The sequence below is a fragment of the Vulpes vulpes genome, chromosome 1 (assembly GCF_048418805.1).
Source record: "Vulpes vulpes isolate BD-2025 chromosome 1, VulVul3, whole genome shotgun sequence".
In the NCBI taxonomy this organism is placed as follows: Eukaryota; Metazoa; Chordata; class Mammalia; order Carnivora; family Canidae; genus Vulpes; species Vulpes vulpes.
In genome coordinates this window covers 53998287-54014197 of record NC_132780.1, presented here as the reverse complement: position 1 = coordinate 54014197, position 15911 = coordinate 53998287, and the positions used below count along the sequence as shown (strand labels likewise).

The following is a 15911-nucleotide window of genomic DNA, read 5'->3' as shown; positions in this document are numbered from 1 at the left end:
TACTTTCTCTGAGGATGGAAATTCACGATGAACTCCAAACATTGAAGAATCAAATGCCAAAATAACTCCTTGAAGTAAAATGGTTAGGAGCGACTTCCAGGAGAGTTGCTTGCCAAAGTTAAGTAGAACATTAGAACACATCTGAAACCATTTCTTTACATTGCTGAGAGAGGCTGCTTCTCTTAGGAAAGTCTAAAATAAATCATGGCTACAAGATAGGGTTTTTCCTCCAGTCCCTTTCCAGTTGAGACACTGGCAGTGTTTCTTTGGCACGGTTTACCTGCTTTCTTTATAAGACTCTAAGATTATCAACGCAAACCCTAGAGTCTTAAATCTTAAGTGATTAAAACTCCGATTATTTCAAATCTCAAATGGTGAATTGTTGAGGTCGTTTTTCACTGTATGGCCTGTTATCTTTTTGTAGTAACAGCTAAATCATTTTTTTTTCAGTGATGTCTTTTAAAGTTTTTCTGTACTTTTTATTTTTTGTACTTTTTTAAGAAGTATGTTACTTTTGAAAAAGTGATAAAATATTGAAAAGTAGAAAAAGAAGCATACAATGCAGCAGTAATCCGTCATAAATACTCTTATTAACATGTTTGTGTTAACGTCACGTAATGAGTTTTTCCCCTAACCATTGAGAGTTTCTCTGAAATCTGGTTTTAGCAACCTGAATTTTACATCATTATGTGGATATACCATAATTTCCTTACCCACTCAATTTTATATAGCTGTTAAAATTGTTTCTAATTTTGATTATTGTAAGCAGTGCTTTAGTGAAGACATTTATGTATAAATGTTTTTTAATCATTATGAAAACCATACATAATAAAAATAAAATTTTCACAATAGCGAAGAGAATAAAATAAATAGCAATAGTGTCCTCTTCAACTTATTCTTCCCCCCAATCTCATTTCCAAATTTAATCACATTGAGCCATTTCTTCTGTTAAGTCCTGGAAAAACTTATCTTCCAGACAATATCTAAATAATATTTTTAGTACTTTCATCACCATTAAATATTGCCAACTGATTCCATCTTAAAAGACAAATGTTTCATTCACACCGCCTCCTCCTTCTTCTCTATTCAGACATTTTTCTCATGTGTGGTGTCTTTATCATGTTAAATAAAACCTTTAAGTCATTATTTCATTATCCATTAAATTCAGACTCATCTTTTGAGATCCTAATTTATGCAAATTAGGAAAAAGACCATCCCTAAACTCTCCACTGATCTTCCAACCCACTCGGCAATATCTATCAATTATATCTTTATCTTTTCAAAGAATGTACAGTTATATTTAGTTTGAGATCCAATTCTTCTAATTTTAAAATTGAAATGCAGTGATCAAAATTTGTAATATTATAATTAGATATATATTACTCAGTATAGACCTGAGTTACAAAATCAGACACATTCCCATGATACATTTTAATCTTCATGTTTAGCTTGATGATTTCTTAGGGAAGAGTCTAAGTTATGGTCCGATGCTTTAGACTTCTAAGTATGGGTGACCAGATAGTGGGAAACGGTATTCTGTGGTATTAATGTGATTATCAGAAAACTGATTACTTTTGGTATAAGATGGGTTTTCCCCTCACAGATTTGTAAGAGCTCTTTAAATACCAAAAACAACAACCGTATGTTTTTTTTTTAACAACCGTATGTTTATATTTGTTATAAACCTTCCAGATTTTGTGTCTCACTATTGTTCAGATGTTTTTATATGTGAAACTTTAAAAATTTTTATGTAATCGCCAATACAACTCAGAAAACTTCTTTAGCTGTAATAAAGACATTATGCCAAGATTATTATATATGAATATTTTAGTTGAATGTCTTATATGCCTTTAGAATTCTAAAACTCTTATCTTTCCCAAGATCAGACAAATGTGTTCATTTTCTTAATTTTTATTATTTCATTTTTTGATACTTAATTCTTCAATCAGTGTGGAATTTATTTGGTATATTTTATAAAAGGAGTTTCTAGCTGTATTGTGTTTTTCCACTAGTCTCTTTTAAATCGATCTATATTGGGACACCTGGGTGGCTCAGTGGTGGAGCATCTGCCTTTGGCTCAGGATGTGACCCCGGGGTCCTGGGATGGAGTCCCTCATCGGGCTCCCCACAGGGAGCCTGCTTCTCCCTCTGCCTGTGTCTCTGCCTCTCTCTCTGTGTCTCTCATGAATAAATAAATAAAATCTTAAATAAATAAATAAATAGGTCTATATTTAATACATTTTTTTCTTTAAAGATCTTAAGTATATTTATTTTATATTCTGTATCTATTAGTAGCACCCTTTGTTACCAATATGAACCTAATTTTGAGTTTTGATTTTTCTAACTAACTCATTAGGTTCTTCTTTGCTTGTATGTTCCATGATTGTGTGTGTATGTTTGTGTGTGTGCATGCATGCGTATGTGTGTGCGTGTACGTGTGTATTTCCTAGTTTATCCTTTCAGGATCCTTAAATATATATAATCTCTGGTATGATCTCCTAGCTTGAGTAATACCTAAAATTTGTCTTTTGATCCATAAAACTGTGCTCTGTGTTCTAGTCTAGTTAGTCAATCACCTCCAGGAAAGATACCGGTTAAGGGCTAGCTTATTTCTTTAGAATCTCTTCTCTCTTTTTTTAAAATTGTGGTTTCTGGTCTTCAAGGAGTTTCCTTATTTTAAACCAGCACAACCATCCTGTCTGTCTGTCTGTCTCTAACTTTATACTGTGTTGTCAATTGTTCTGACCAAGAGGGGTCGTTTGACATCTAGTTTACAATATTACAACATTATACACAACATTAATAAATGTTAAGACAGACATGGCCGTTGTATGTAATACATCTACACTTCCAGTCTCCATGTCTGGGGATTTTAACATGAGAAGTAAATGTTAATTTCTTGGACTGCTTTTTCAACCTTTAGTGAAATTTTCAGATTTATTTTCCATTTGGCTTATGAATATAATATGATAAAAAGTGAATTTCTTAATATTAAACAATATTTAAATTATCAGAATAAAATAAATTATCAGAATAAAATCTTCTTGTCATCACGGAAGATCCTTTTAATGTACTTTAAGATTCAGTTTGGTGTGTATTATATTTAGAATCTTCTTATCTAAATTCATACGCTAAATTGGTTTTGGCTAGGACATCTGCCAGCTGTGCTGTCTTGGCAAATAAATTAATGTCTCTGTGCTTAGTTTCCTCATCTGTAAAAAGGGAAACATACTAGTGTCTACTTCACGTTGAGGTTTTGAGCTAATTAACCCATGTGTCGTATATAGTGCTAAGCATAATGCCTAGCATAAAATAAGTGTTATTTTGTTAGCTGTTATCACAGCTTCTTTAAAGATTTCATTTATTTACTCATGAGAGACACAGAGACACAGGCAAAGGGAGAAGAAGCAGGCTGCATGCGGGGAGCCCACTGCGGGACTCGATCCCGATCCCGGGACTCCAGGATCACGCCCTGAGCCAAAGGCAGATGCTCAACCACTGAACCACCCAGGGATCCCTATTATCACTTTTATTAGGGGTTATATTTCTTAGATTTTGATACCAAGTTTTTACTAGCTTCATACACTAAACTACATAGCTCTCCATGTTTTAGACACTCCGGAAGAGTTTCAAGTTTTGAACACACTGTGAAACTACTGACACTATGACATTTTTGTGGTAATCTTTGATCATATGTGCATTTTTGATATCTTTGATTATCTTTAAGATTCTCTTTACCTTATTTTCTTTTTGTTTATTATTGAAATCTTCCTTCTTACCTGTGGTATTTGTTTTGGTTTTTCTTTTCTTTTCTTTTCTTTTTTATAATTACATGAATTAAAATTTAAATTTTTTAGGGCAGCCCGGGTGGCTTAGCAGTTTAGTGCCACCTTCAGCCCAGGGCTTGATCCTGGAGACCTGGGATTGAGTCCCACATCAGGCTCTCTGCACGGAGCCTGCTTCTCCCTCTGCCTGCGTCTCTGCCTCTCTCTCTCTCTCTGTCTCTCTCTGTGTGTCAAGGATAAATAAATAAAATCTTAAAAAATCTTTTTAAAATTTTGTGAATATTTTATTTATTCTCTTTTTTTAAGATTTTATTTATTCATGAGAGACACACAGAGAGAGGCAGAGACACAGGCAGAGGGGGACACAGGCTCCCTGTGGGGAGCCCGATGTCGGACTGGATCCCAGGACCCCGCGGTCACAACCTGAGCTGAAGGCAGATGCTTAACCGCTGAGCCACCCAGGCAGAGGCTCCCAAAATTTATTTACATTTTTAAAAATGTATTTAAGCTTGAAATTCTACTTTGGGCTACGTTTTTTTTCTACAACCCATAGACATTGCTAAGTTCCTTTCTCACTGCTGTTATGTTCTACTTAGAAAACTATTTAATTACAATTGAAATCTTGATTTTTTCTTTTACCCAAGAGTTATAAGAAGAACTGCTTATTTATTAATTTTGAGGGTGATGGAATTTTGTATGATTCTATTAACATGTTTGATATTTAGAATTACTTCAATCCTAACTTAGTATGGAATTTGTTACAAATATAGAAGTAGCAATTTATGTTAAGAAAAAAAGACAAATCATTTCTGCTTTGAGAAATTGAACATTTTTATAGATTAATGATGAGCTACCATAGATAGTATTATACAATATAATGTGTAATTCAGCAATAGTCGATGATTCACATTTTTCTATGTCTTTTTTTGCTAATTCGTCTACAAATATTTGAAGTGGGTATGTTAATGTCATTCTCAGCCACTGACTTTTGGCCAGTTTCCCTTTGAGCCCCCAAATCTTTTGTTGTCTATATGTTTTTGTACTTAAAATTAATGCTTTTGTGAAGTACAGACATAATAAATCATGTTTTCTATTGTATTGTCATCAGTGTAAAATGAGGGCTTGTCCTAGTGAATCTTTTTTTTTTTTTTTAAGATTTTATATATTATTTGAGAGACAAAGAAGGGGAGGGATAGCTAGGGGGAGGTACAAGGGGAGAGCTGAGAAGCCTACTCCCTGCTCAGCAAGGAGCTTGCCCTGGGGGCTCAACCCCAGACCCCAGGATCTTGATCCAGTCAAAGGCAGATGCTTCCCAGACTAAGCCACCCCCTCATGAATCTATTTTAATTGGATTCTACTTTCGCCATTCCTAATACTACAACTCTGTTCTCCTGATGTAGATTTACATTCTTTTTTTTTTTAAATATTTCTTATCATTTTGCTTCTGTCTTCTGAGCATTACATGCCCATGGTTTTAACAGAAGCAGTAAGACCATGAGCTCATTTACATGTGACTAGCATATGGGTTTGACAGCCTTCCTCTCCTTCTGCTGTGGGCCTTCCTCTTCTAATGTTTCTGTGCTTGTTTGTCCCCTCCTTTTCTTTCTTTGAGTGGACTGTATTTTGCTGATTTCCTCTTGTATTTTTCCAAATTCTGAAAGTCAATAACCTGTATTTATTTATTCATCTGTGTTTCCATTTTTCTAATCAAATAGAAATTGTCTTTTGCATTTCTCTATTAAAGAAGAAAAAGAAATGTAAACTGCTTTCATTTTCCTCTATGTCTTACCCCAAAATGTCTATTTTCACGAACTCTCAGTCTTTCTGTTGTTGTAATCAGTGATGTCAGACTTAGTGATTGTTTAATTTTGGGGTCAAGAGTATATTTTTACTCCCCGGGCACTTTTCCGTCTTGTGATAGTCCGAGTTACGAAGCAACAGGTTATCACAGGTCACTGCTTATTCTTTGAGTGTCATCAGTCAGTTGTGGAAATCAGTCCTTGATCATTGTGACAGTTTTTCTGTAGCCTCGGTTTTGGTAGATGCTTCGAGATTTTTATCTTTCTTCTTTTCATTCCGAGTATTTTTAGAGATACCTAAAGGATGCTGTCTTAGCAACTGGTAGCCAGCTTCTAATGAAACCTGTACCCTGTGGTTTTAACTTTTCTTTGTTGACATACGTGAATCAATTTTTGTGTCAAAATAGACTTTTAAACGTTGCTGTAATGAGAACCTTAGGAGCTACAGTTTATATTTGTTTTCAAATTGTTGATATGTGGCTTGTCTTCTCTTAGGATTGGCGCCTGGGTCTTGTCATTGCAAACCTGGCTTCAGAGGCGTGAGCTGTGACCGATGTGCCAGGGGCTACACTGGCTACCCAGACTGCAAACCCTGTAACTGCAGTGGTGCCGGGAGCACAAATGAGGACCCTTGTTTCGGACCTTGTAACTGCAAGGTATGTCGTATATACCGGTAAAGCCCACTGTCAAGACATTTTCCTTTGCTTTTTTGTTCTGTTTTGTCTTTTGGCATTAAGCAAATTGTAGCAACTTCTCCTGTGAATATCCACCATCTCTTCTACATTGACCACTCCTATAACTCCTACAACCAGGTTCACTGCTGTAAAATGTCTCCCATTTGTGTGAAAGTCTACAAACTCAAGAAGGACAGGTCACCCCAAGAATATGTGTCATTTTAGAGTGAAAACCCCTCTTCTCCCATTACCTGTCTAGTCTGTTAATTTAAAAATATACAGCATTACAAATAGCAACCCTTTAAGGCTACTATACACTCAAATCTACCATAGCTTTGTATCTAACTCTGAAAATAATTCTACCTGGGGTTACATTCTGGATTTTTAAATAATCTTCTGAAGTTTAGACCCTGATTGTCTGAAAATACTGTATTCACATTCTTTTGTTTTATTACCAAAAAATATAAGAAGCCCTAGTGGAATTGATTAAAGCCTCACTATTTCCTCCTAAGAGTACTTTCAGAAATACGACTTTATTTGTTGTGCATACTCGGCTAATACCAGGGGATGCATTACACCTACAGCTTATGCACGTAGAGGAAACAGAGGCATGAACAAGTCTAAAATGATAGAACTGATTTCCTTTAGCTATATTAATCAGTTCCATGACATTGGGATTAAACGTTTCATCTATATTAGTTGAGAGAATGATCAATCCATTGGAAAAGTTAGAATGCCATACTGATATAATTAATGTTACCTATTCTTTTCTTTGTTCTCAGTCACGGTTGGAACCTTATTCAGAACCTTTATTAATTCATTAGTCTTACCTAGGAAGCTATAAATTGCATGCTTACATTTATTATATGTGTGTCTGTGCATACAAACATTAATGTATAACACAAGTATTAGTGCAGATGTGATGTATATATTTGTTGGGACAGGAAACTCTGAAATAATAAGTTAAATATCATAATAGTTGCAAAATAGGTGTATGTTACATCATGTGTAATTTAGGGGCTTTTTTTGACTACTGAAACTATACAACTCCTGTTTGTGTTAAGTGGCAGAAAGTCCATGATCTACAGTAAAAGTTGTCGTGTCCTGGAATATAGTAAACTTTCTAGGTGGTAGTACACTTTAATCCAATATTATTTGAAATGACAAATAGCCATAGTGTAGACCAAGACTGTGCAACAGTCTCTGGGTGACTGCTTGTGTAAGGAAACCTCGGCTCTTCATCCATCCTGTGTGTCTTTTTGGACAATCCTACGGGGCTTTGTTCATCTTTTCTAATATTTACCAAAATGTAGCTTGTGTGATTTTATTTCTTTAACAAAACTCCACAGAAATCTTTAGCTTTCATCACTTGTTCAGGTAAAGGACAGGAAAAGCTGAGCTTAAAATGGAAGAGAAATCTTCCGAGTCTCTAGAATACAGGAAAGCAAACTGGAAAAAAGACAGGGAATGTGTTCATATACACCTACCGTTCATACACTGGAGAGGTCTGGTATTTGCAAGGAAGAGTGACAAGAGAGTGAGGGATGCAGGCCTCACTTTGTTTCCTTCTTTGGTAAATGTAGAGAGAAAGGCTGGAAGGAGAGAGCTAAGCCACTAGCAGAACGCTGAGCAAGCGAAAGCACGTGAGCTAGTGCCTGCCCTCTGCAGGCTCTCCACCTGCCTCCGTCTAGTACAGAGTGATTGCCCTCCTAGTTAAGAAACATGCCTCCTATAAAGACACTTGAAGCTCTACACAGACCATTAAAACACAATAAACAGCAATTAAGAAATCATGAAAGAATAATTAAGTAGCATCATTAAAAGAGTTGCCCCTTCAATTGTGTGATGTTTTAAATAGATGACTACAAGCCTTTAGAAACTAAAACTTTTTTGGGGGTGGTGGATAAAAACTTGCAGAAATAGATTTCAATAGACATCTACATAATTTTAAAAAATCACTAATTATATGCGTATAGCAAATGAACTGTATCACAATATGCATGCACATAACTTACTATAATTAAGTACCAATAGCCTCTTGTTTATAAGAATAATAAATACCCAGTGTTCCAACAAAATATGCATACAATTTAAATACTGAACAGGCATTTATTAATGTTGAAGAAATGTGGTCTGTCGTTCCATTTTACAAGAGCACAATTTGATATAGGTGTGTCAGGTGGTTATTTGAAACAATATGGATCTATCAAAATGGTATTTAACAATACTTCATTGAGTGGCTGAGATACTGGAGACTTAATTTCAAATAAAATGATATAAGTGCTCATATCCAAAATGCATATTAACCAGTAAACACGTGCACATTTATTCGGTTATACTATTAATTTTTTTAAATAATTGTCATTGGGAAGAAATACCATCCTTACTGAAGTATGTAGACACTTTAAGAAATCACTTGGTTATGAAGTGTTGGATCTAAATGTATTTCTATCGTAAATTTTAAATAGGTGACGTTCTGGTAAAAATATACTGAGAAAAATGGACACCCCTCTGTCACGTTCAAATGCAAGTGTGCTGGATGAAATGAAGTAAATAAATGTGTAATATGTTGATTCAGGGAAGAGAGGGAAATTTTTAGATGTCAGACCCAAGAGGGAAATCTAAGTTAATTATAAGCCCAAGCAAAGCTGAACAACAAAGGTCATGGGGTGGGGGAAGTGGGAGGCTGGTCTTATCCCAAAAATGTAGGTAAACGCTAGGAGATTTAATGGACTCTTTAGGACTTGACATTAGGGTTTAGACTCACAGAAGGAAATTAAAACTGAATTCCCTTATGCTTGGACTCTAGAATTGTCCTCTGACAGTGAAACAGGCACTAGAAGATTCCATCTGTAAGCTGGCAGTGGCAACAGTAACTTTATTTATCCTTTTGGGCTCTTGGTGGGGAAAAAATTAGTGTGTAGCGAGGAAGCAAATACACAGTCCTGTGTCCACATGGGAACGGGGTCAGTTTTATCCTCCCTTTATGTGAGAATTCTTCAACAAGTCAGGCAAGTGGCATTCCCACAGGAAAGAAAGTGTATCCTCACCTGATGATGAGCTCACTGCAAAGCAGTACACTGCACAAAAGGATGATACCTACAAAACAAAATCAGAAGCCACAGAAGTCAGGATGTTTGTTCACTAAAAACTAGAAGAATAAGATAGTCTGAAAGAATTTGTATAAACATAAAAGCACATAAGTGTATTTTATCATATTAACCATTAAAATATGTAAAACTGTATAATCATAAAAATCTAATTTGAAGATAAAAGAATAGGAAAAAACAGTACAAAATAGGGCACTATAGTAAAATAAGAAGCTTTGGAAAAGAAGTCAATATCATTTACTTCTAGAAATAAAAATTGTATGTAGTTGAAATTTAAAATTCAGGGAGTGGGCTGAGCAAAAGTTTAGAAACTGCTTAATAGAGAATTAGAAAGGCAGACCTGAGACAATTACCTATAAATTGACATAGGGAGGTAAAGAAATGACAACATGAGATGCTAAGTGGCATGCCTAATAGAAGGATAAAATTCAACATAAGTAAGAGTAGTCACCAAAGAAGAGACTAAGTGAAATAGGTGAGAAAGAATATCGAAAAATGATGGAGAGAAGAGTTGTCAAGAATTAAAGAAAATTAAATATTTTCAGTTTGAAGAAGATAAAAAAGAAATCCCGCCACCAAAGCTCCTAGTAGAAAACTTGGAGCTAGTTCAGATTGAGAGAAAAAAATGTTAAATGTATTAGATATATTTTTATTGTATATATCATATCAAATGTTCTAGAGACAAATATGTATCATAGGTTCTAGAGACAAATATCCGATCACTGTGTGAGCTTACCACTCTCAGTCCAACTGCATTGAAAACTTGAGCGAGAAGAATATTGAAAGCAGATGAGAGTTCTCTGGCTTAGAGAATGCAAGAATCAGCCTATAAAAAGCAATATATTGCATTCCTATATATCAGTGCTCACCAATTAGAAAATGTAAGGACAATATTCAGAATAGCAACAAAAACTGTATAATACATAGAAACAGATGTTTTTAAATGGAGATGCTTTTTAAGAAGCTTATTGAAGAACATAAGATAAAATTTTAAATGGGAAGATAGCACATAATATCAAATCCAGGTGAAAATCTGGAGAAATGGCAATGCTTACCACTGCTGTCATTTGGGTAAATTAGAAGTAGGCCCTTCAGAAGGCAACAGTGCATCTAGCATCATTAAGATAACCGAGTCCTGTGAGTCAGCAACTGCACGTCTAGACATTCACGCTGAAGGAACTTGCACAATTTGTAGAAAGAAGCCAATAAAAGATGTTCAACATGTACCTACTTGTTATGATAAAAATTAGAAAACATCGAAATATCCATAAGTAAGAAAAATGAAGTGTAATATATTCATAAAATCTGATACAAGAAACAGTTTAGTGACTGAAATAGATCCACATGTCTAAACATTGATAAATTTCAGAGACTTCAGGCGAGGTGAGGAAAACCAACATCATGATGCTATCATTTGTGTAAAGTTGTAAGACATAATAAAACAATTTTATATTTTGTGGATACGCATATAAATTAGAAATGTTTAAATACATGGACTGATGTGATATGTACTAATTTCAGAAGAGTAGTTGACTAGAGAAAAGGAGAAGGGGCTAGCATAGAAGTGAAATGAGATTCAAATGTGCCTAAGTATTCCTTTAAAAATATATCTGATGCACACATGGAAAAATGTTAATGTTTTTTAACCTCTAGGTTACGGATAATGAATAATTGTCATATGTACTTTTCTGGTGCTTTAAAAGAATCCCTAATTTAAAATTTCTTTAATCAAAGGGGGAAAAAAGATTTCCTGATTTGAAAAGAGGTAAATGAAATTAATATGTATCAACAACTATCAATTTTACACATAGATTTCCTTGTTTAGACAATGATATTGATGCACATCATCCTCATTATATTTTGAAATATGGAAACAGGGCTAGCTCAAGACACGGAAATACTAATTCTTATGCATTATTAAAATTTTTGAAGTTCCTCTATCTTCTTGTGAATTACAAGAGGCAAGCATTCTCAGATGAATGTAAGTCAGTTGAATGTCAATGCTGTTCGGACTCTTGGTATTTATTTTAAATACCACATGCTAGACATTGGCTCTTTTGAAGTTTGGTGTCATGTTATCCATTCAAAGTCCGCTGGATTGCAGACTCTGATACATAATATAAACTGACCTTGATCTAGGTTGGAACATGTGCTTTTATTTTATCAGAGTCTTATAATAGAAAGATAAATAGTGAAGTAAAAGATTAGAAATCAAAGTGTATATTTTCATCATGCTTTGCTTTGGGTTTTTTACTGCACTTCCCATTAAGTCCTTACTGGCCCACAAGCTTCTGTGATCTGACCTTGAGTTATCTTCCCAGAATGTTCTGGAGCTTCAGTCCCCGTCTTCCAGCCTGGCTTACATTCCTTGGGGGCACCAAGCTCTTTCTGGAATTTCAGAGTCTGTTTAGATGGGTGGGAAAACCTCACTCGGCCCTGGTCCTTTGCTTAGCCAGGCAGTTTTCAAGGCTCATCTCCACCTTCTTAGCAAAGCTGGGATCCTAGATCCCCTGATAGAAATAATTCCCTGGCTGTAATCACTTGTAACATTTTTGTCTTTTTCTTTATGATCTTTTCACAACTTGCAATCTAATGTCCATCTCGCTTCTGTTATTTATTTTCTTCATCGATCAATAAGAAACTGACAGTGACTCATACATAAAAAAAGAAGGAAGAAAGAAAATGAAACAATTTTGAAGATTGGAAAGTCACTTGAATTGGCTGATTCATATTTCTTAATCTATAGAATGACGATATTACATCTTTCTTGCTTAACTCTCAATGGGTATAATTTAAAACATTGAAGCCTTGTATAAGTATAAGGGATAACCATAAATACCTGTAATTATCTTTTCTGTTTATTTATATTCCTTTTTACAAGTAGAAGTAAGTTTCCATTCTTTTCCTCTAATAGGATTTTCATGATGTGTGCTAAGATTTTTATTGGTTTTGTATTTCCTTTTTTTCCATTTATATACAGGAACGATCACCTCATTAACTTGGTAGGCTCAAACTCTGGGCATTTCTACAAAAGGCATTCAATTTATATATTTGATCCCGAATCTAAATTACAGATGTAAATTTTTTTAGCATGAAAAGCGCATACCAGAATTTGTCTCTTGCCATAGCTACAGTTGAAAAATACTGTATTAATCAATTTTTTCATCTTAAAAGCTAAACCTGTGCAAAGTGAGAACGAATTTTCTTCTCTCTCTCTCTTCCTAACCACCAACTACTTATTACTTAGCCATGGAACAGTGTATTTAAAGAGTAAGTGCTAAACAAATACTGCTAATTAGCTAATTATCCTTCTTTTGTTAAATTCTTTTAATACTTGGATGCATTAGAATGAAGGCCAGAACAGAGGAAACTCTGTAATTGACTACAAACGCCCCAAAAAACAAGCCTGACTGCAACATTCCTGGAGCAATTATCACGAAAAATAACTTAAATGTCACAGGAGATTCTCCGGGTAGCTTTGTCAATAGAATTCCCAGTTGACTAACAATCACAGTTAAACATGTATTACCGAAGTTGTACCTAATTTATAAGAAGGCGGCTTCCTGAGAATGGATACAGGGAAACGATTGTGACTATTTCTCTAGAGAGAGCCTGTGCCCAGGAAACTCTAGCAAAAAGAAAATTGGTGTCAACCCAACAGTATCTGACTTTAAGAAAAAATAGCCTAGTAAGACTTTTCTAATTCAGCTTTGTTTTTAGAGGAAAAGACTCCCAAGGAAAAGGGGCAGTTATTATACATATTTTGCAGGTTGGGCCACAACATATCTACTTATCTACTCAGCTAAATATGTTCAATAGAAATATGTGTCTAAAGCACGCATTTCTCCCTAAGGGGATGAAAATTGGTTCTAAGAGGGGTGAAAATACCACTTTCGTTTTATGTATTTGGCAAACATATTCACACAGTGCATCCATACATAGAGTATATTTGTGGAATGAAGATTTCATGGTGGGGTGATTATGAAAAAAAATAATGAACTAGGCTCCTTAGGGGCTCGATAATAAAAACTAGTCTGAGAAGAGCTGGTCCAAAGTGAAGAGGCACAGTTTATCATCAGCATATGTAAGAATAAAGATGTTTATTACAGGGATTATTTACCAGTAGAAAAATAATTGACTAGTATTAGTTGCTATTTAGTTATTTTAATATAACCAACTAGAATAATGGTTTAGAAATCAAGAAAGTGGAATATTTGGTTTTTGGAAAATATGATAAGGGAATATTAATCTCTAGAGTGGAAGCCGGGAGCATTCCAGAAATTGCTCATATCATGGGCTTAGGTGTAAAAATGATCTATAAATTTGTGAATTACAAAAAAAAAAATTGAACTCTATTAGGTTCTAAATAAATAAAATCTTAAAATTACTGGATTAACAAGAGCTGTTCATTTGAATGCTGAGAGAGAACAGATTAGAATCCCGTTTTGTTTAAATAAACAGAACAACTTTTAAAAATTATACTGAATTATATGTTAACCCTTTCTGAAGTTGATCAGTACAAAGAAGTAATAGAATGATAGGTAAAGGAGAGAGGAATCTCCTAATGACTAAAATACCATTCGGGCTGGATGTTGCAAACTCACCATTATTATTAGGTATTTAGGATCAGTTCCTTTCACACCTGTCTTACTTTTCTGTTTTATTTTTTCTTCAGAGGGATGGAGGACTCTGGAGGTGAATCTGGTGTCTGACCCCTAGCATGGCCTCATGACTCATAGCATAGGACTGCCTTGCGGTACACTTATTTGTCCACACTCTTACCTCCTTTGCCATAATCCTCCAGAACATTTTTATATTCCCTCTGGCATCTCGTATAATGCTGTATATGTAGTAGACCACCAATCATTTGATGAATGGGTGAATAATAATAGCAAATAAGGGAATAGTGAAAGATAATGTAGAGAGCTTTTGTTAATAATTTGATACTGACAGCATAGTGAATTAAATTGCTCAAGGAATTTACCTGTAAAGCAGATTATTTACTCTCAATCTGAGAATCAAAAATTTGAGTCCTGAACCATTCATATCAAAGGGATCTTCCAGAAATGAATTGGGACTATAATCACAGCCACTTCATGGATGGCCTTGTTGATGAACCACTAAGAAGTTTTGAAAAAGCAGTTATGTACCTTGGAACCCATAAAAAGAATTGGGAACCGAGCTGTCACGATTGGATATATTAGCAAACCGCTGGAAGGTGGGGAACTCGTCTCTATAAAGGTTCAGTCTAAGTCCTGGAACACTATGCCTCTGTGTTTGAATTGTGCCACTCTGAAATATATTAAATATCCAACCATGATGTTTTCACTGTTTTTGAGGCTATTTTCACTTGAAAGAAAACTTTGGAAACACAATCCTTAAAGAAGAAATCACTTAGATATACTCTGTCAGGGGAGATTGGAAAAGGAAAAAGGGGAGTAAAACCTGTTCTAACTAATTGATTCTATACAAGATGAGACATGCCCAGAAAGCAGAGCTATGGTGACCTAAAAAGATTTTCTCTACAATTCATCTTTCTGTCAGCCTTGAAAGGCCCTTTACTTAGGCCATGAGGACAGATATAGGAGTTGGCACTATATCCACCATATTTGCTACTTAGTTTTGGCTTAGTATTAGTCCATCATAGAACTTGAGAACAATCAGAAACAAGAACTTTTTCAGTCAAATGAACCTAGCTACCACTCACTAAAGGAAAAAATATGGTGCAAATTCAAGTCTAAATAAGTAGGAGTCTAGAAACTTAAAGTTGTGGCCTGAAGCTGACATGCTATGCAAATCTTACAGAAATTGATCACTACTTATCAAGGGGCCTGAAGTGAGCCTAGAGATGGAGCATAGGATTAGCTTGAGGACTTGTAAAAAGGCCTAAGAAATTTTGGCTTGAAGATTTATCACAACAAACAAAGCAAAGCTATCACTTTGGGTAACCTGTTTTTATAGCTATGAACATCCTATTATCTTTCCCACGGTGTGTTGGGGGCCTCCCGAGACCACACTCATTTTCAGTGATTCACTTAAAGGACTCACAGACCTCTGAAAAGTTGTTGTACTCACAGTAATGGTTTACCACAGTGAAAAAATATAGATTAAAATCAGCAAAGACAAAGGTGCATAGGGACCAACGAGTCCAGAAGAGACCAAGTGCAGATTTCCAGTTACCCTCTCCCAGTGGAATCACACAGAAAACTATTTATTTCTCCCAGCAACAAGGTGTGACAATGCCTTGTGAAATATTGCCAACCAAGAAAACTCACCCAGGTCTTGCGAGTGAGGATTTTTACTGGGAAGTTAGTCATGCAGGTATGAAGCATTTTTATGACTGACCAGTCTCCTTTTCCCCCAGAGATCGAACTGATACATCCTGACTGGACCCCAGCTAGACAAAAGTAGGCATTCACCATAAATTGCATTGTAAGCTGATAAATATGGCCTAGGGTCGTAGGTGAACAAAACCAGACATCTACCGTAGATGGTGTTGTTAACATAAACTGTCTGCTGTGACCCCCGGCCCCAGGTATCCAA

General features: G+C 35.3%; 1 protein-coding gene across 2 annotated transcripts in view; it reads left to right on the top strand.

Annotated features, from left to right (window-relative positions):
• Nucleotides 1–15911, top strand: part of LAMA2 (laminin subunit alpha 2) — a 580166-nt gene that overhangs the window by 246572 nt on the left and 317683 nt on the right. For both annotated transcript variants that reach the window (XR_012002712.1, XM_072764558.1), the window contains exon 10: nucleotides 6080–6240. Coding sequence is in view for 1 of the 2 variants with exons in the window: in XM_072764558.1 (XP_072620659.1) it covers nucleotides 6080–6240 (161 nt within the window). In the remaining variant the exon portion in view is untranslated. The remainder of the gene's footprint in view (nucleotides 1–6079; nucleotides 6241–15911) is intronic.